Here is a 21,018-nt window from a genome sequence, read left to right as displayed (position 1 = left end):
GGTTGACAATGCTAGCTCTAAAACTACAAAGGAACTAGGGCTTTGTGTTTAAGACATTGCGAATAACTACAAAGAAAAATCCTGTCATTCATACATATAGAATGGGCACTGATAACCTGGAAACTGTATCTCATCACCCATATCTGGGGGTTGAACTCAGTAGTAATCTGATATGTTCATATTATATCAACAATATACTGTTAAAGCCAACAATGCTCTTTGGTTTATTTGCAGAAATCTCTGAAGGTGCCCAGAGTATGTAACACAGCAAAATAATGTACTTTGCATTGGTAAGACCACACCTTGAGTTTGCTTATTGCTGTATGGGACCCCCATGTGTCCGACATCCAAAGAATTGAGGCAATACAGTGCAGGGCAGCTCGGTTTGTATGCAATAATTACCGGAGAATAGAGTGGCCTTCCCTTGAGCAGCAAAGAAGACAACAAAGATTAAATGTATAAAACAATGGTGAAATTGCCATTCCTGAATATGTTTACAGTTAAAATTCAAAATGGTGAAATTGCCAAAACAAAGGGACTGAGAAGCAAATAAGAACTATAAGTTTGTGTACACTGATAATATGCTTTCATGGGTATAGCTGTATTTGTGTACAGATATAAGGCACTCTAGTTCTCAATTATCATCCTGAAATTTGACGAATGGACCTCAAAATTGATGAGCCTCATATATTGTATCCTAAAGCAGCTACAGCGCCTAGTTAGTATACCTTAACGAGTTGCTTTCAAATAATGCCCAGGGCCCCAAATGTTAAAACAAAGGGACTGAGAAGCAAATAAGAACTATAAGTTTGTGTACACTGATATATCGGGTATAGCTGTATTTGTGTACTCACTAGGAGAATCAGAAATATACAAAATTGATGTATATTGCACCTAGGGCATTGCCTCCAAGGGCTTGTTACCTCACTGGAGAAAGATATACATATATTGTTGCCTATGTTACCAAGTGTTGGTGTGGTGTGCAGAGACGGATTTAAGGAAAAGGGCCCTGTCAGCAAAATATCCTGGGGGCCCAATAGTAAAGATTTGAAATCGAGTTGAAAAAGAGTTGAAGGAGCGTGCTTGAATTTTTGTCGGGAGGAGGGCAAGAAAAAAATGCGCTCATAAAATGTTGCCATTTTGAAGTTAAACTGATGAAATATGGTGCAAAAGTATAATAAATGCGCGCGAAGTGCACGAAAATTTGCACTTTTGGGGCTAAAATTGTCAAATATAAGGTTAATTTGATCAGAAACCCACATAGAGGCCTCAACATGGGGGAGGTGATGATTGTATGGACCATCCCTCTGCCAAAATATTGGGGGGACTTAATGGTAGAAATGCGCAGTTTTGGTGCTAAAATGGCCAAATATGAGGTTAATTTGGTCAGAAACCCAGGCAACATTGGGGATGATTGTATGGACCATCCCTCTGGCAAAATATTGTGGGGAAGGCATATGCACTCAAGTGGCTAAGTTTAATTTGATTTACGTATAAGATCGATAGTGGCGGCATAAGTATAACAATTTAGAAAGAGTCGAGCATGACATTTGACATTAATGTCAAATGTCATGCTCGGCGGTGAATTTTGATATATAAAGGGCCATTGCATGCTTTGCACGCACAAAATCTTGAAATTTTACCCTATTTAATTGGCCCAAAACATGATGTTTTAGACCTAAAAAAGGAAGATGCACATGGCTATTTTCTGGGCCCTGGGCCCATCTGGCCTAATGATAATGGTAAGGCCACGGCAGACGGCAGGGGTCAATATGCATATAGAGGGCCTTTACCCGTACCAATGTTTTACACTTGGAGGCTATCAGTATTATCAACACAGTGTCCTGAAGCAGCTTTATTGGTTAAAAAGTGGCTACCTCTTTTGATTTAACAATTGGACCCTGTAGCCCATAATATTTGACATTATAAGGCTCATGTTCCCATGTAAAGGTACCTGCCCAAGTGCCCAAGTGTACCAATTCAGAACCATGAACTGTAGTGGGCCTATAATATTTGACCTTTGGAGCTCAAGTTCCCATGAATAGTTATTGAGAAACGACTGGACATTTGTATTGACACTTGGGCCCCGGGAACTCTTGATCTTGGTTATATGGACCAAAATAATGACAAAATTCATTTCTAGGGGAAAATGCATTTAGGCCTAAGTGTATCACGGTCCACATACGGGCCCACAGGGTCCTTTGTAGTTTTAGAACCAGCTTTAATGATACTCTTATATCTAACATTCGGGGCCCTTGGCCCATACTAGATGACCTACTTCTATTTTGAGAATGTATAATGCTCCATGATTATCAGTGTACCAATTCATAAACTTTTCATTACTATTCCACCCACCGCACATTTGAACCTTGCAGAAAACAATTAAAGCAAAAAAAAAAGCAGCGGGCCCTTTGGCCAAAATAGCAGGGGGGCCTTGTCAGCAGTTGCTGACAGCTTAAATCCTTTCAAATATATCAAGATTAATGTACGCCATGCAGACACTCTTTAAATTTCACCATTCATAGGCCAGAACAGACAGTTTTAATTAAATTCACAGTTTTCAATAGAATACCCATTTATTTTGACAATTTACCATCTCATGTCAAGGACCAACTTTTGATGAGTCTTCCTAGTTTTTAACGAGGTACTAAAAATACTTAAATGAAATCAGCTGGCAGTTCCAGATCTAATCCTGGGTTGTTGTTTTTACCTTTTTGGGGCAATATTTTGTTTATTATTATATATTTTCTATGCCTTTTGTATTGTTGTTCTTTTGTCATTTTGCTGCTCCGGTACACCCTCCCAGGGGTTGATGCTATATGTCCAATGGGCCAAGTTGCTTAGATCCCACATGCTGTATATAAATGTTTTTAAATATTTGAATGTATTTTTGACGTAGTGCTTTGAATATGCAATATATGTATTTTTATATGTTTACTGGCAAATAAAATGAAATAAAATGAAAAAGAAATGATGTATTTCCAAACAATCATGAAAAAAGTCAATTTGTGGTTGCTTACTAGAAAACTTACTTGCTGGGAATTGTGGGTCCTCGAACTTGATGCTTTCCACAACTTAATGTCCTACATTACAAACATCTTGAAGTCTGCTGCCTCCAGGCCAGTGTCATTTTCAGAATGTCAATGTAGATGTCAGAGCAGGTCTTCCAGGTTTCCGCCTCCCATGCTTGGGGTCCAATGAACATTTTTGATGCGGGCCATATTCTAGAACAGTGGCCAAGCAAAGGGTTCTTTAATTTCCCTGATCTTGTGGCTTAATTTGGGAAGATCTCCTATAGACCAAAAGTGACCTCTTATGACCTTTAATGTTCTTTCCAATGCACATAGAGTACAGTTCTTGTCATACAGGTGTACAAGCAGCCATCAAACCCTTTGCAAGTTTATTTGGGGCAGAAGAGGTATCCAAAATTTCACTCAAACCGGAAGTGACCCCTTGCAGACCTTTATCACGAAGTTTGAAACTGTGACCCCCAGATTAGGCTTTAGCTTATGTCACGCCCTGCATGTGTGCAAGTAACTTGACACACCTTTCTGTGCTTTTCATCCAAATGAGGCAGGTATTTGAAGTCATCTACCTCGGACTGGAAGTTCTACACCCCATTTGTTGTGATGCTTTCTCTCCTGTTATTGTAGGACATATACTTTGTTTTACTTCCATTCATCTTCAGGCCCACTTTAGCAGCTGAAGTCTAACCTCTATTAAGCAGTTTTTGCTTGGTGTATTTCCTCAGACAACATTGTTAGCTGTAGCAAAATCAAAGTCTGTCACCACAAGGACCAACTCTCCTAGCACGCCTTTTGCAGATGGAATGCTATCCTTTCATTTCTGCAATAGCTATTTATTCAAAGTCGAGGACAATGGCAACAAACAGGTAAGCATTAGGTATCCCCTGAAGTACATCCTGCTAAGATTTCAACAACAAAACTGTCTCGCCATCTGGTGATATTACTATTTCAGCTTTTTGTTTTGGATGCACATTTTGCCAATATCTCGAAACAATGAGGGTAATACCATTATGTGAGTATCTTCAACATCTTGCCTCTATTTGGTGTCTAAAAGCTTTTTGAAAGGATGAATGTTATTATCCGCTGGCAGGTTATGCGCCTTTACCTCTTCAATCAGCTACGAGTGCAAGGATGTGTCCAACACTCTACAACTCTAAATCCATTCTGATTTGTTCTTAGATGCTGGTCAATTTCAGGTCTAATCCTATTTAGTATCATTCAGGTTTTGGACTGGCTTAGACTGATGGGTCGATAGTTGTTTCCTGAATAAATCTCCTGTTTTGGGGATAGGATCAAGATTGTTCTGACCATTGATACGGTTTTTCAGTATCGAGAAGTTGCTACTCATTGCAGAACAGGACAATGTCATCTGGGAGATCTCTTGCACTTCTGGAAGTGTAGATATCTTCTCCACAGCTCTTTCAAACCTCAAAAAAAGATGCCTGAGCTTTTTGAATATTCTCATTTTGATCAAAATGGCCCCACTTTCATATCAAGCAATCTAAAATTGGTGTAATTTCTTCTTCAATCATCAAATCAGGAGGGCTTCCAAGAAGGCCATTTGATGTGATTAGATCCAATGGTGACCCTTTCATGAGTTTCCTTCAACTGACCTGTATGCATGCCTTTCTACCAGTGATGTCGTTGATCAGTTTCCAACTTTCACCATGTCCAAAAGTTGTCAGCGCATTTCAGCCATTCTTGCAACTTGCCATTCATAGATCTGCCTCAGTATAACTATTGTATGCATCATCAATGGTTTTTCTTGAAACTTCTATGTATCCTCTCTTTTACAATCAGAGTGTCCAGTTGATGGACACCTTCATATCCTGATATGGTCTCTTGCCTTACAACTCTTGGATCACGTGCCCAAAATGTTTATTATCCAAATTACACCAATGATCTTTCAGCTGCTTTTTGGCAATAAAAAAACTTATCCGTGCTGTTTCCTCCATGGAAGATTTCAAACCTGTGTGTGAACTTCACGAGGTGCATCTTTTGGAATTTCTATCAGTGCTCAGGGATTTCCAATCGAACTGGTTCTTCCTTGGTAACGTCTTGGTAACGTCAATTTGTGGTTACCAAGCTAGAAAATTTCACACTCCCCTGGGAATTGTGGGTATAGCTTCACTGTTTACAATGTAATTCATACATACAAACATATTGGCTTGCTGATTGGGCTAATTATATTCACATTTACACTGAAAATATTCTCTAATTTCTTTTACATGGATGCATAAAGGGGACAATATTTGACATTGTATCCATATCCTAAACCAATAGGGTTACCCCCTTTAATGTTTTGCATGTTTTTGGCCTCAGACCAAAAGTGACCTCTTATGACCTTTAATGACTCCAAATCCATGAGCACCCCATAGACACTAGCTAATGTCAATGCCTATGTACAAGTGGCATCACTGTGCTATGTTATTTGGGGCAGAAGAGGTATTTTAAAGGTATTTCATCTCAAACCGAAGTGTTAATGATTTTTATCACATAACTGTGACCAACCCATAGGCACTGGCTAATGTCAATGCATGTCTTTTAATTTGCAAGTATTGTCACACCTGTAGTTTGTTGCAAATGAGGCAGTTTGAAGGTATTTCACATCGGACTGGAAGTGACCCCTTTATGACCTTTGCCCCCTTATAAAAAACAACTACACATATACACTGGATAACAGCAATAATCATGTGTAACCATGCCATATTACTCTGCTATGATTTTCCTGGTTACTAAAAATTGTTAGCTGTATTTGGTTTTAGACCAGGAGTGACCCCAAGCAGCATTTTCAATGGGTTTAGATGCATCTTTTGAATCTGCATCTTATTTATTCAAAGGAGCACCATGGCAACAAATTTTGTGCGCATTAAAATGAGACATCAAAATTTGCAGAACAAAACTGGATTTATATCTACTATTTCAGTGTTAAAATTGGATGCATAGATTTTGAGTTAAAAAATGAAGAGGGTAATTACCATTATGTGAAGTTTTTAGCTTTGTTTTTGAGATCATCTAAAATTGGGAAAGGTATTAATGGAAGTGTGTCCACTAATTAACTGACACTTGAATGTACTAGCAGAGAAGATATCCTTCCCAGAATACTGACACTCCCATTACTTTGTACAGGTTTCATTTGTTTCTATTTTGAGAATAGACTGGCTAAACATGGGTCGATAGTCAAGAAATAAACATATTTTTGAAGGATCAAGATGTGTTCTGTTCAGTGAGTTACATTTTGTCAGTATCGGCCCATGTTGCTACTCATGCAGTACAGGAAATTACAATGGGAGAAATGCATTATGGGAAGTGTGAGATATCTTCTCTGCAGTGCCACAAACCTGAAAATAAGAGTTGAAACTGAATTTTTGAATGAATTACATTTCATTTTGATGAAAAAATTGATCAATCAAGCAATCAATTAAACAAAATCAATCAATCAATGAGTAAATCAAACTTACATAAAACCATTTGATGTTGGTGTAGATCCATCCACCCATTCAAAGTTTCCTTCACCGCTGATATCATGGAGACCCATCCAGTACTGTCCTCCAAAAGTTGTCAGCCATTGTCTCAGCCATTCCTGCAAATCATAGAATACAGTATAATCTATTTTTTATCTCAATGGTTTATCAAATGAAACAAAATATTATCCTCTCACAGAGTGAGCAGCCAGACTGGACACCTTCCATATCATATAAATCAAGCTACAACCATGAGTGCCCAAATATGTTTATTATCCAAATTACACCAAATTTAATTTTACAATTTAAAAAAAAGCGAGATCATGCAATGTGCAAATATGGAAGCTGCGCATGTGTGAACTGCGAGGATGCATGCATATGGAAGTCGAGTAAGTGGATAGGCTTTCACAACAGGATTCCATAACAATTGATTTTTTTAAAGTCGGATATCACATTTGCAGCCGGTCAATGTGGAAACTACAGTACTGCTGCAGCCAGTCACTCTGTGAAATTGGTCAAGCTTTCATCAGATGTGGCTCTGACTTCACCAGTCCTGAAGAAGTCAGAGTAACATCTGATGAAAGCTTGACTGATTTCACAGTGACTGGCTGCACCAGTACTGTAGTTTTCACATTGAGGCGAGCACCGGTAATGTGATACCTGACGGCGCACTCAAATAAAAAAAAATCAATTTATATGGAAGTCATTGCACTGCGTAATATCACACTATGCCAGTAATGCCACTCACGGTGGTAATTGATTAGAGGTTAATGACGAGTTTAGCATGGCCAGTTGTTTTGGTATTGTGAAATATCTGAAACATTGTTTAGAGCTTTGGAAACAATACCAAAATGAACTGATGCAAAAGTTAATCATCATAATCGTCAAACATTTTTTAATTCAATTTCGCCACATTTTCTTCTTTTAATTTGAAAACAGAACACAAGGTTTAACTTTATCTGTCGTTTTCCAGGTAAAAAAATCGAATAGCCCATTATATCCATTCATAACCTCATTAATATACGCAGAAAGTGTTCCAATCACATATAATAACTTTTAAATACGCGGACGCAAATGCAGGTCCTTGGAAAAGTATAATGCCCGCGTCTCGTGACGTAGCTAAAAGCATGCTCTACAATGACTGCGTTATGTGACATGTTGTGCGTTCAACAATTTCATCGCGGACACTGGCTGCAGTTTGCACATCATGATTGCGTGATTAGTGTGATTGGGCAGCGTATTTCCTTAATGGACTACGAACAGGAGGTCCGATAGGTTAAAATTGTGTTCTGACATTTTCAAATTAAAAGAAGCAAACTGACGTAAATTGAATTTAAAAAAGTGAAAAGCCCCATTGATGAAGAGGTTAATGTCCGATCAGTTATTTTTCGAATGTGAACCAGTTCAAGGCAATGTATTGTGCTTTGGACCTCGGATATCTTCCTCGGTCTCGCAAAGCACAATGTTCTATGGTCGATGGTATCAAACGCGTCTACTTAAGTCCAATAACTTCAGGATAGTATCATCTATCGAGCAATTTGATGTTTGTTGTAGGATTGGCTTAAATATAAAGGATAATTCAATACAAATTGTCATTGGTATTGACATTTTTTTCTGATGTTTGGCAAAACAGAAGAAAACTGCAGTATTGATTGAAGACTTTAATTCAGATTGAACGAGGTGATGGCTTGCTTCGGTACTCGAATGAAGTAGTACTTTGGTAGGTAAATAGGGTATACTAGCTTTTATGACATTAAACGACTAAATATGTGATTTTCACTGAAAATGTTACTTCTTCTACATACTAATTAATAGCAGTGACATCACTACATGCATCAACCATTATAGACTAATATCCTGTAATATCACGTAATTGATAATTATTAGGTCTTAGATGTAAACAATTAACAACACATTCCCAGGGTGCATGCAATGTTAAAATAACATGTGGACATACATATTTCCTACACGGTTTTGTCTATTTCACCTCAGCTTCCACAAAATAATTGCTTAAACATGAACTGTATATTGTTTAGCTTTGTTTCAGCGTGTTTTTATCCCACATAATACACTAGAATTATGCGGTTTGTAATTAATGTGGCCCCACACAAAGGTGTGTAAATAACAAAGGTTTGTAAATACAAATAATATGCAATATGCAATAAGCTCATTAATATTTAGAAATATGCAAATAACATGACACATAAGTACATACAGCACATCAGGCCACCATATACTATCACAATACCAAGTTTGATATAATATTGATGGCTGAGCATGACACCATAACATATCGGATGAGTCATAAAAATATCGGACAAGCCAACGGCGAGTTCGATATTTGTATGACGAATCCGATATGTTATGGTATCATGCGAAATAAGCCATCCAATATTATCGTTATTAGGTTTTCTTAACTCCTAACCTAATAACCCTGAAACATAATAAAAAAGTCGATCGGTCTTTGCAGAGTGATTTAATGAAAATGAAAATTTAGGCAAAATCTGTAAATCAGCTCATTAATATTCATAAATATGCAAATAACATGACACTATACAGGACGGATTGAGTGTGATACCTGAATTTATTGGTCAAGCTAGAGTTTTCAAATATTTGAAAACTCTAGCGAGATCAATAAATTCAGGTATCATGCGAAAGTATCCGTCCAATTTTATCATTATTGTCTTCAGAATCTTTTTTTTTCTTTTATGTGATCTTTAGTCAAAAATGTGATCTTTGGTCAAAATGTGATCTTTGGTCAAAAATGTCGTCAAAATAAATAATAAATATAGGCTCAATCAATCCAATTTTGTATCAAAGTAGGGCCTTGCTGAACTGAAATTTCAACATTTTTATAAGCTGTGGAGCTAAATAATTCCAAATTTGAGCTTAACAGCACAATTGTCTAAAGAACTGGAGCACAATCCAAATATGGGGAACTGCTGGAGAACCTGAAAAAGGGAGCATTGACCGCCACACATACCTGTACCATCTTTTCATTTGAGGGCCCCCTCACAGATAAAATCTATTACTTGATCCATCCCCAGTACCACCACTACACTTACAGTCTGATCAGCATCTGTGACTATCATTAAGTCAGCCTGTTCTTTGGCACACTCTTTCCTTGCATCATGCCATGTTTTTGTTTTTGATGAAGCAAGATAACAAAAATCTTTGTATTTCTGCCAATTACCTCCACAATCCTGGGCAAAAGCTGAGGAAATAAATTGGTACATGGTGTAAGTACAATACATGGATATGTAGAATAATTTGTGTAGCACAAAGGGTCCTGACACTCCACATAAATAATATAAAGCACACTGATCTCATAAGAAGCAATAAAGTTTCAACAGTTGGCAAGCCTAATTCCATGCTTTATTTCCTAAAGATTCAAAATACGTTCACATTATACAAAATGACCTTTACAGACTTTGCTAGGATTTAGGAAATCGGGTTACAGTGCATGTTTGTACTAAGTGCTAAATAAATGCTACCATCACAAATTTGTTATTAGATAACAGAGATACTATCTACAATCCACGAAAAAAGGTTGGCACACTTTGCCTGTCTTTTGGTATATCTCTGCCCCCGCTCCCCCAATTCAATGTTGGACCAAGCCATGTTGTCAACAGGTCCGTGAGATCCTCCAACATTGAAAGATGGGAAGTGGGGAAGGGTGAGATATAGGGGGGAGTCTGTACTTCACATATATTGCATGCATGTTTCACTCACCTCTCCAATTTTAATAGGGCATGCATTTCCATTGTTTAGTGCAAGTGTGCCAACTCGTTTTTTCCTTGATTGTAGGTGCGTGTACTTGGTACAGAAAGGTATTTAGAATATGAAACGAAAGTTCATATTAGCACATATAATGGGCATCAGCAGACGTGTAACAATGTTAGACTTCCGTGCATGCTTCAATCCACTCCATGCATGAAGCATATTAGAAAGGTTTGCATCAAGCGACAGCAGTAGATAATACAACATCATTCAAGTGTATAATCCCTTGTCAGGGGCGGCGCCAGGGTATTTTGATATGGGGGTAACAATTGTGTGAAATTTGTTATGCGGCGCGACATCGCTGCCCGTCGCGCTTGCGCAACGCAGGGAGATACGCCCCCCTCAGAATTTGGAAAATTTTCAAAATGAAAGCACAAATGAAGCCATTTGATTCAACATTTTCACCCTTTTGGGGGCTATTTATTTATTTTCCAACCGCATATTTTTATCGATTTCATTCACTGGCACGACTTTCGGCCCGCTGGTTTTAGGCATGGACCTACTCAATTACGTAGTAAATCCAACACCTTTTGGCAACGGAATAAGTTCATGGTACAAATGTGCATGAAGTGCGCGAAAATTTGCGATATTGAAGATAAAACTGGTGAAATAGTTAAATAAAGTCGCGCGAAAAGGTCCACTTTTTTAGTCAGAAAGGGCCAAAATTTGCCCATTGGGTTCTTTATGCTTTCTTGGTAAAAATTTTAGGAAAAAGTCCAAAACAGGTCCACCTTTTCAAAATCAGCCCCCAATGAATCCTGGCTACTCTCCTGGCCGTAATGAAGCCAATTGCTTATTTATAATTTTTACACTATCTGAGAGAGGCGTTCTAGTATAGGTTTTGGATATACAATGTGATGAAAGCCCGTAAAAATGTGTGATATCGGACTGAAAGTAAACTTATTTATAATGATTAGGCCTAATTGCTGGCACTGATGACACACAACTTGCGTGTGTTGTCGCATCAGGACAGTGATGTAGCCAGGATTTTTCCAAAATATTTGGGAGAAAAGGCAAGAGAGACCATGTAACTTTTATGGAGGGAAATTTGCCGAAAATGGGCCCAAAATATAAAAACCAACAACTTTAAAACCGCGTAGGTCAGCATTCCACGAAGGGCAAGATGTCCGAAGGGGGAGTTTATGACCAGGAAGGGGAATGGCTCCTTTTCTTCTCCCTCCTCCTCCTTTCTCTCCCCTCCCTTTTCTCTCTCTCCTTCTTTTTTTTTCTCTTTTTCCTTCCTTTTACCTCTTTTTTTGGAAATCATAGGGGAGGCCCTGCCCCCCTTGTGGCGCCGCCCCTGTCCCTTGTAATCTTTATATCAGAGAAGTATGAATGTTTGTGAATCAGGTTCTATTCAGGGTGTCCCAGAAAAAATTAACGGGTGAATGAATTTGGACATAAGTCAAGAAATAGACATTGGAATCAAACAATTTAAAATGTAGCGTGTAGCTCATTTTATCGTGCAATCATACGCAAAATTTATTTGATTCGGTTGACTGGTTGCGAAGTAATTAAAGATTACATAATGCGCTCATCGGTGCAGTTCATTCCAAGTGTGATCAACAGGCACCTTGTTCATACTCGTTCACTCTTTCCTAAGGTTTGTGTATCACAAAAATGTAGTCCTCATTTACTATTTTATAAACCAACGTATGTTATTCATGCTTTGAGAAAACTTTGATATTTCATTTCTGCAATTAGAAGCTTCCCAGCTTTGATTCTTTATGTTGTACAAATATATTATATCTTTAACTTTCCAAAGAACATTTGAGCCAAGAATGACAATGATCAAGTGCGGACAGCTTTACGTGTGATTTTTGATATCATGCAACATTATATTGAAGTTTTAAAAGATTTGAACTTTGCATTACCATTTCTTGAAATATTCCGAAAACATTGATGTGTGCGACAAAAACTTTTTAGCCAGCCTGAATTCTTTAAGCAATAATTCTTTCTACAATAATTATATCAACATTAACAAAAAAGATAGAACTGAGCATCATCTTACATACAAGCTTTCATTTTCAATATTGTGCAGTTTTTTAAATTTGAACAAAATGTAATTAGATGTTTGCAAGAAACAGGTTATTTAAAAAGGACGAAAGGGATTCACCGAATAAAATATAAAGTCCATTGACAGTTAACCACTAGTGCGCATGGTGTTGCTGATACAAGCAAAATTAACATATAAGATGCATAAGCAGATGGGCTACATGCTGATTTTTAAATTTTGAGATTTTTTTTTTACTTATGTCCAAATTTATTCACCCGGTAATTTTTTCTGGGACACCCTGTATACCTCAGTGGAGAATTACAGTATGCAACTGCATCCACAGTAGGCATATTATGGAACAATGCCATTAAATACTTGGACAAGAATCCAGAATCAACAATCTTTTGATAGCAACGGCCGAGTACACATTGTCTAAACAGTAGATAAAAAGACAGATCTGCACTACAGACCTTGGTTCAGGACACGCACACAAAATATTCTGTTACTCCTCAGCATATTCATTATATGCCTCTTGCAATCTGGAAGGCTTATGTGGAAAATATTACCTAGCTGGGGGGTTTTCAACCCCCCGAGCTAGGTACTGTTTTGCTATCCGATTCTTCTTTCTTTCTTCTTCTTCTGGCAACAAACTTCAAAATGCTTCTCCTCCTACATGTTACACCCAACAATTACGTAACTTGCACATATGTATCGCCTATATCCAGTGCCCATATGGTGCAAACAGAATTGGGATCAAAGGTCATTAAAGGAGCATTTTTGGTATATAACCAAATATCTTCAAAATGCTTCTTCTGTCACATATTACACAGCACAATGACGTCACTTACACATGTGCATCGGCTTTACCCAGTGCCCATACCTTACACACAGAATTGGGGTCAAAAGTCATTAAGGGGGTAAAATCTTACAATTGTATTATCTGGACATCTGTAAGGCGTATGGGGCTCAAACTCAGTGACAACAAATATCATGACCAATGGAACATTTTGCAGGGGTCAGGTCAAAGGTCATGCAGAGGTCAAATTTTAGAAATGCATTTTCGGGACATCTGTAAGGAGTACAGGGTTCAAACTTACTGACAATAAACTTAATGACCAGGGGAACATTTTCGAACATTTTGCAGGGGTCATGTCAAAGGTTATCTGGGGTCAAATCTTATAATTTCATTTTCTGGACATCTGTAAGCGGTATGGGGGTCAAACTCAGTGACAACAAATCTCATGAACAGGGTAACAGTTTGCAGGGGTCAGGTCAAAGGTCATGCAGAGGTCAAATTTTTGAAATGCATTTTCTGGACATCTGTAAGGGGTATGGTTCAAACTCTGTGACAACAAACTTACTGACCAGGGGAACACTTTGGAACGCTGTGCAGGGGTCAGGTCAAAGATTATCTGGGTCAAATCTTATTAATTTAATTTTCTAGGCATCTGTAAGGAGTATGGGACTCACACTCAGTGACAACTAACCTCATGACCAGGGGAACATTTTTGGAACATTTTGCAGGGGTCAGATACCTCCAAAACACCAACATGCCCCAGCTAGGTTTGTGGTCTATGACCACCATTTGCCACTAGTTGTTATTGTATTATAACCTGATGTCAAGGAAACAAAGAGGTGGGCCTATAATATTAATCAAAATCAAGAATAATATCAAACATATCTTCCTATTTGATTCAGGCCTGTATTATGATTATAGGCCTGCTTGGAAAGAATTGCACTAAACAAGAAATGTTTCATGCTTGGCTGTTCAAGACAAGGGCATAATCCGGGGGTGGGTATTGGGTGGTTGTACTCCCGTATATTGGGAATGCATCATGTGACTTCCAATAGACCCTTTTTTAAAGCAACCTCTACACCATTGACCCCCTTTAATCACCAGCTTCCACCAAAGACCTCAGCTTAAACCCAATGAGCACCCTTTTTTTAGAAATGTACACAACATCTTCACATTTGTACATGCTTCACAGGTAGTTTGAACAAACATTTTTGTGGCAATTTTAGCTTCTAAATTCCAAATTTTTGGACCATTTTGCACATTTTGGCCCAAAACGTTAGGGGGGGGGATTACGCTGCCTCCACGTGGACTCCACAGCAAAAACACAGAGTTTCTTGGGCCTTTCTTGAGTCATTGTTGACCAGATAGAGTTTTTTTTATCAATTTCAACTACGAAAATGATCAGGGCTGAATGCAGGCCGGATTTACCTTTTTGGGGCCCTGGGCCAGGTCAAAATTTGGAGGCCCCAAACTCACCGTGAGGAATGCATGTGCACTCAAGTGACAAAGTTTTGGTTTAAAACCGTGAGCCTACTATAAGATCGAGATTGGCGGTAGAAGAGAGACTAGCATACCTTATTTTGTTCTGATTTTAATATTTGCACGCGAAGCGCAAGAAAAATTTCAATTTTAGACCATTTTAGCCCAAAATGAAGATGAAATTTATTATGTAATGGGCCAATGTGCATGAAGCGTGCAAAATTTTGCTATTTTACCATATTTGGTTCCAAAATAGTGCTTCTGGGCTAAAAAGAAACATACACAGGGCAATTTGGGGGCCCATCTGGCCCAATGGTAAAGCCGGCCCTGGCTGAATGGAAACCATTCATTTTATGGTAGTAGGCTGGTTTAATTGGATTCAATATATTCATGAAGTCAATTTATTAGTTTTTGCTCTACTTTTTACATTGCTTTTTCTTTCAACTAGTGGAGGGTTGTGAACCAGTTGCGTACACCACTGTGTTGGGCATGCTATAAACCACAGCATCTGATATAGTTTGTTATAATGGGCATGAGCCCTGAAAGCAAACACTGAAAACTGACAAGACTAACTTACCCACAGAAGTTAATGCAACCAACACCAGTAACAATCTTTTCATCATTTTACCACATTTATAATTCCATGAATGAAAAGTCAGCTACAAAATCACAGATTTTGTACTCCAACAGAAAAGTCACAAAAGTGCTAGCCACTGTTACTAAAGAGAACTTTGCTGACAAAATGAGATGTTACTGTGATTGGAGGCACAAAGTGGGCGGAAACTTTACTGAATCAACAAACCTGTACCAACATTTATCAATTCATATTGAAGATGGGCATATGAATTATTGTATCCCAGGGGGTGCCCATGTACTATTACTTTTTACACAGTCAAGTACATTCCTCTGAATAGTTGATGTTTTGTAGTGTGGTACTCTATTGCACAAGTAATAATAAGTAATTCTTCTTACATAAAGAGTAACCTGCCTCATTTGTGACCAAACCAGTCTTTATATCATAATCATAGAACATGTTTTAAGTAGTAGGCACCCCCCTGGTCTAAATTAATCTTAATAAAACTGCCATATAGTATCAGATTTGGACCTAGGACTGTACAAAGGCTACCGTACCAGTTGACAAAATACTTGATATAAAAATTGTTTACATAGGGATAAAAAGAATAGTTAAAGCTATGCTAATTTTGGCAAAGTCTTTCCTCATAATTTGATGCAGGTAGCCTCATACAAAATGATTTTTTTTCTGAAAATAAATATTGTATTAATTCACAGTGCATCTCAAAGGTAAAGGTCCAAGGATTCTTATTTTAGTAATAGTTTTATTTGAAGGGTAAGTGTTTTTAACTTGCTAATTTTATACTACATTCAAGCAACAAAATTTATTTCATTTTGTTACAATTTTGGATACACATTAAATAAATAATGCTGATATGTAAAATGGGAATAAGTAGTTGCTGATATCTTTTATGATTCAATGAATTTGGTGATTCACAGTACGCCTATTAAAAAGAATGGATTCAAATGCTTCGATTTTCAATATTGAGCTATTTTTCACTGAAACCTAATTGAGCCATAGGTAAAAAGTTTCCATGACCAAACAACAGCAATGTTGAAAAATATCATTTCTCGTCACATATACCCAAAGACTGGGTAGTATATTTTACCTTTATTTGTCCAATCCATTTCAACTAGGTAAACTACTCACCATTTATATCCTAAGGTTTGATATTATATCCATCATATGCCCTTTGAATATGTCTATAGTAAAACACAAACTAAATAAAATATCAAAATTGATGCCTTATTATGATATCACATGTTGTTCAAAATGAATGCCTAAATGTGACCTCAACCAGGTGACCTATTTCCAATAAGCACATGATAGAAACTACATGTCCATATATCTACCTCGAGTCACCGGCACTAGCTTTGAATTTCAGCATGTTCTGTGTTAGCTTAGCGTTACTTGGTGCGTGTACATATTTTTACGTGTGATTAACATGCCGCATATGTACACGCAAGAAACCATGCAAAGGGAACACAGCACACGCTGAGTTTCAAAGCTAGTGCCGGTGACTAAAGGTAGATATAAAGACTATAGTATTAAATTTGCTACTATCCATTGTGGAAGCGATTTATTTTAGTGTGTCTAACTAAGCACAGTTTGTAAAGCTGGTAAGATCAGTGGCATGCACAGGACATGGGAGGCACACAATCCTGTTCCCAGGGCCGTAGCAAGGTCTAAAAATGTGGGTGGCCATCGCAAATATGGGGCGGCCAAATCTATGCCCATATTGAAATAAAGATACAAAGAAAAAACATAACAAATTTCTGAAAAGTGGGGCGGCCATGGCATCCCCCGGCCGCCCGCTTGCTATGGCCCTGCTTGTTCCCTCAACTGACTGACTGACCCCAAATGACCTCACAATGACCTTGCGATTACGCATATTTTGCGCTGTAAAGCAAATCAGGTCAAGAACTTCTGGCTGTGCTACTCTCCACCAAGTTTCATCACTGTAACTCATACAGATCTCCAGATAATCTGTGCACATGGTTATTTTCCATGATATGCATAAATTATGCAAATTAGGTAGTTAATTACCATATTTTGCAACGAAAACCTGCTAAAATTTGGAGACCGCCAATTGCCACCCCTCCATCAAATTGCATCACTTTACGCCTTACCAGTTCCGAGAAATTGCACTCGCAAGCTCGGACGGACGGATGGACGTACACACGGACAGACATAGGCCCTACCGACACCCAGACGGACGGACAACCAGGAAACATAATACCTCCGGTGGAGGCATAAAAATGAAATACACAATACATATGTTTTAGTGTAAGGGTTTGGGCTATAGCTGTTAAATTGCTGTTAGAATTATCACAGTTATGATTTAAGTTAGGCGTATTTAGGGTTTGAATTTGTTAGAATTAAGGTTATAACTGACAAAATAATACAGTATCATTCACTGCTTCATGGAAAATTCAAAGTTACAAAAACATAATGGCAAGGGTAATTTGTTTTGCAACTGAAATCACTTATCTCTTCTTTTGTAAATAAGCTTTTCAAGGTGTACGATGTTTAAATATTGAATACATGCCTGTACAGATTTGACAAATGCCTATATTTAGAGCAATAGAACAAACATTGTGCATAAGATAACTCGCGGTCCATGTTAAAGTGCTTTATGAAGGGACACGGATAAGTCAATGTTAACTCATGGTCCATGTTAAAGTGCTTTATGAAGGGACATGGATAAGTCAATGTTAGTTTGACCTAGACAATATTAGAACATCAATGTTTTTTGTTCAAGTATCAATTTCAGTTTATTTTTGTCACACATTGAAATAAACAGACCTCCCCAACAATTTATCAAAAAAGGAAATAGGGTAAAAATGCTAATTTCCATAAAACAAAAATGGCAGTTTATGTAGGGATCAAATTTCAAAATTGGTTTATAGTACTACACCTGCCCAATTTTGTGCCCATTTGCATTTTCTCAAAATTATAGCGCATTGGGGACAAGTAAGATATGTATATTATAGGGGCAAGGACTACAACTACTGCACTGGAATTTTTATTTCAGCACAGAAAACAGTTGTGAAGTTACAGTCAAAAATGAGGGAAAACCAATATTTGATCAATAAATCAATAACTACTTGCTTTAAGTTGCTGAATTTTCAGTACAGTAGTTGTAGTCCTTGCCCCTATAATACATATCTTACTTGTCACCAATGTGCTATAATTTTTTGAGAAAAATGGAAAAATAGGCACAAAATTGGACAGGGGTGTAGTACCCCCTTAATCGTGGTAAATCCCATACATTCTATATATTCCTCTGATTATTAGGATTCAGAAAAAGTAGGCCTATAGCTTGACCTTTCTCCGATGTACTTAAGTTATAGGTACAAAGGTCAAATGTCAAATTTTCGGCTCTACAGGGGTAAAAAATAAATAAAAGTGGTCTCAAATTAGTCCACTTGGGACAACATTTTAACAAAATGGTTTGCCATATCTCAGGTATTTTGTTACCTGGGTAACATCACAAGAAGGTTAAGGTAAACACAATTCAATGGGTTTGGATTTTTTTTGCCCTGTTACCCACAATTTTGTACAAAAATTGATTGCAGGTAACAAAACACCTTTGTGCCTATAACTTAAAAACTGTACATCGGAGATAGCTCAAAACTATACTTTTTCTGAATCCTCATAATAAGAGGAACTATACAATGAAAACTATACAATTTTGAAATTATAGCCTTCCATTAGCTGCCATTTTTCTTTTATGCAAATTAGCATTGGCCCATGGGTCCTTTTAACATCTCCTTTATAAAGTCTATCTTTTAGCTTGGGGCACCCATGAACTGTTTTCCCCTGCTTCCTTTTTTCTCCCTTTTTGGTATGTTGAATATTCAGGAGAGTGCTTAGAGACACTAACTAAAACTTCGGTGCTCCAATTTTGTCCAGATATACCCATTGTTTTACTTAGTTTCTGTAATTGAAGACAGAGATAAAAAAAAGACTAGTTTGCGTCTGACGTCATCTGTCGATCAAACTCGAGCACTGTTTGTTTACAAGTGTCTTGATGATGAGTTGCTGAATGCGACAGTAAAGTCGGGATCCTTATTGTTAATTTTGCACCTTCAAACATACAAACCATCTCAAAAAGTTAGGTCTTTATAGTAGAAAACTTTCGTTCTCAAAGACACCATGTCAACAATGCCTAGAAATGTTTCTTTTTGCCTTGTAAAAGTATGTACATTTTCGTCATTTTCTGATTTTCCTTTTCTCCAATCGGCACCAGATAAATCGACCTTCCTTTTATGTGCTATTAACTAATCAAGGATCGTAGGGAACTTGATTGACAGTGACGTCAGATGCAAACTAGTATTTTTATCTCTGTCTTCAATTATAGTGACCCCTTCTGACACATATTATGTGAACTTCAATCTCAAACTGTGTACACTCTCAATGTATACACACCCTTCACACATACCCTGCCCACCATGGGTGTTTGACATGCAGCTTTCAACCAAGGATGTATCTTTCACTATCTGAGCGCAAACACAGCATTACAAATTGTAAGGAAACCTGGACATTTAATAAAACGACTGAAGGGGGACATGGCATTAAGTTGTAGGGAAAACTGGACATTTAATAAAACAACTGAAGGGGGACATGGCATTAAGTTGTAGGGAAAACTGGACATTTAATAAACGACTGAAGGGGGACATGGCATTAAGTTGTAGGGAAAACTGGACATTAATAAAACGAATGAAGGGGACATGGCATTAAGTTGTAGGAAAACTGGACATTTAATAAAACGACTGAAGGGGACATGGCATTAAGTTGTAGGGAAAACTGGACATTTAATAAAACGACTGAAGGGGACATGACATTAAGTTGTAGGGAAAATGGACATTTAATAAAACGACTGAAGGGGGACATGGCATTAAGTTGTAGGGAAAACTGGACATTAATAAAACGACTGAAGGGGGACATGACATTAAGTTGTAGGGAAAACTGGACATTTAATAAAACGACTGAAGGGGGACATGGCATTAAGTTGTAGGGAAAACTGGACATTTAATAAAACGACTGAAGGGGGACATGGCATTAAGTTGTAGGGAAAACTGGACATTTAATAAAACGACTGAAGGGGACATGGCATTAAGTTGTAGGGAAAACTGGACATTTAATAAAACGACTGAAGGGGACATGGCATTAAGTTGTAGGGAAAACTGGACATTAATAAAACGAATGAAGGGGGACATGGCATTAAGTTGTAGGGAAAACTGGATATTTAATAAAACAACTGAAGGGGGACATGGCATTAAGTTGTAGGGAAAACTGGACATTTAATAAACGACTGAAGGGGGACATGGCATTAAGTTGTAGGGAAAACTGGACATTAATAAAACAACTGAAGGGGGACATGGCATTAAGTTGTAGGGAAAACTGGACATTTAATAAAACAACTGAAGGGGGACATGGCATTAAGTTGTAGAGAAAACTGGACATTTAATAAACGACTGAAGGGGGACATGGCATTAAGTTGTAGGGAAAACTGGACATTAATAAAACGAATGAAGGGGGACATGGCATTAAGTTGTAGGGAAAACTGGACATTTAATAATACGACTGAAGGGGGACATGGCATTAAGTTGTAGGGAAAACTGGACATTTAAAAAAACGACTGAGGGGGGACATGAAATTAAGTTGTAGGGAAAATGGACATTTAATAAAACGACTGAAGGGGGACATGGCATTAAGTTGTAGGGAAAACTGGACATTAATAAAACGACTGAAGGGGGACATGACATTAAGTTGTAGGGAAAACTGGACATTTAATAAAATGACTGAAGGGGGACATGGCATTAAGTTGTAGGGAAAACTGGACATTTAATAAAACGACTGAAGGGGGACATGGCATTAAGTTGTAGGGAAAACTGGAC

The 21,018-nt window shown here is 37.7% G+C and overlaps 1 protein-coding gene across 1 annotated transcript in view; it reads right to left on the bottom strand.

Moving 5' to 3' along the window:
- LOC140143037 (macrophage mannose receptor 1-like) overlaps positions 1 to 9,726 on the bottom strand; it is a 30,036-nt gene extending 20,310 nt beyond the window's left edge. Inside the window, exons 1-2 of the mRNA XM_072165079.1 lie at positions 9,556 to 9,726; positions 6,488 to 6,609 (exon numbers count right to left, since the gene is read on the bottom strand). Coding sequence (XP_072021180.1) covers positions 6,488 to 6,609; positions 9,556 to 9,726 — 293 coding nt within the window. The remainder of the gene's footprint in view (positions 1 to 6,487; positions 6,610 to 9,555) is intronic.
- Between the last annotated feature and the right edge of the window lie 11,292 nt (positions 9,727 to 21,018).

This window comes from Amphiura filiformis, chromosome 20 (assembly GCF_039555335.1).
Source record: "Amphiura filiformis chromosome 20, Afil_fr2py, whole genome shotgun sequence".
Taxonomy (NCBI): domain Eukaryota; kingdom Metazoa; phylum Echinodermata; class Ophiuroidea; order Amphilepidida; family Amphiuridae; genus Amphiura; species Amphiura filiformis.
This window is presented reverse-complemented; position numbering and strand designations above follow the sequence as displayed.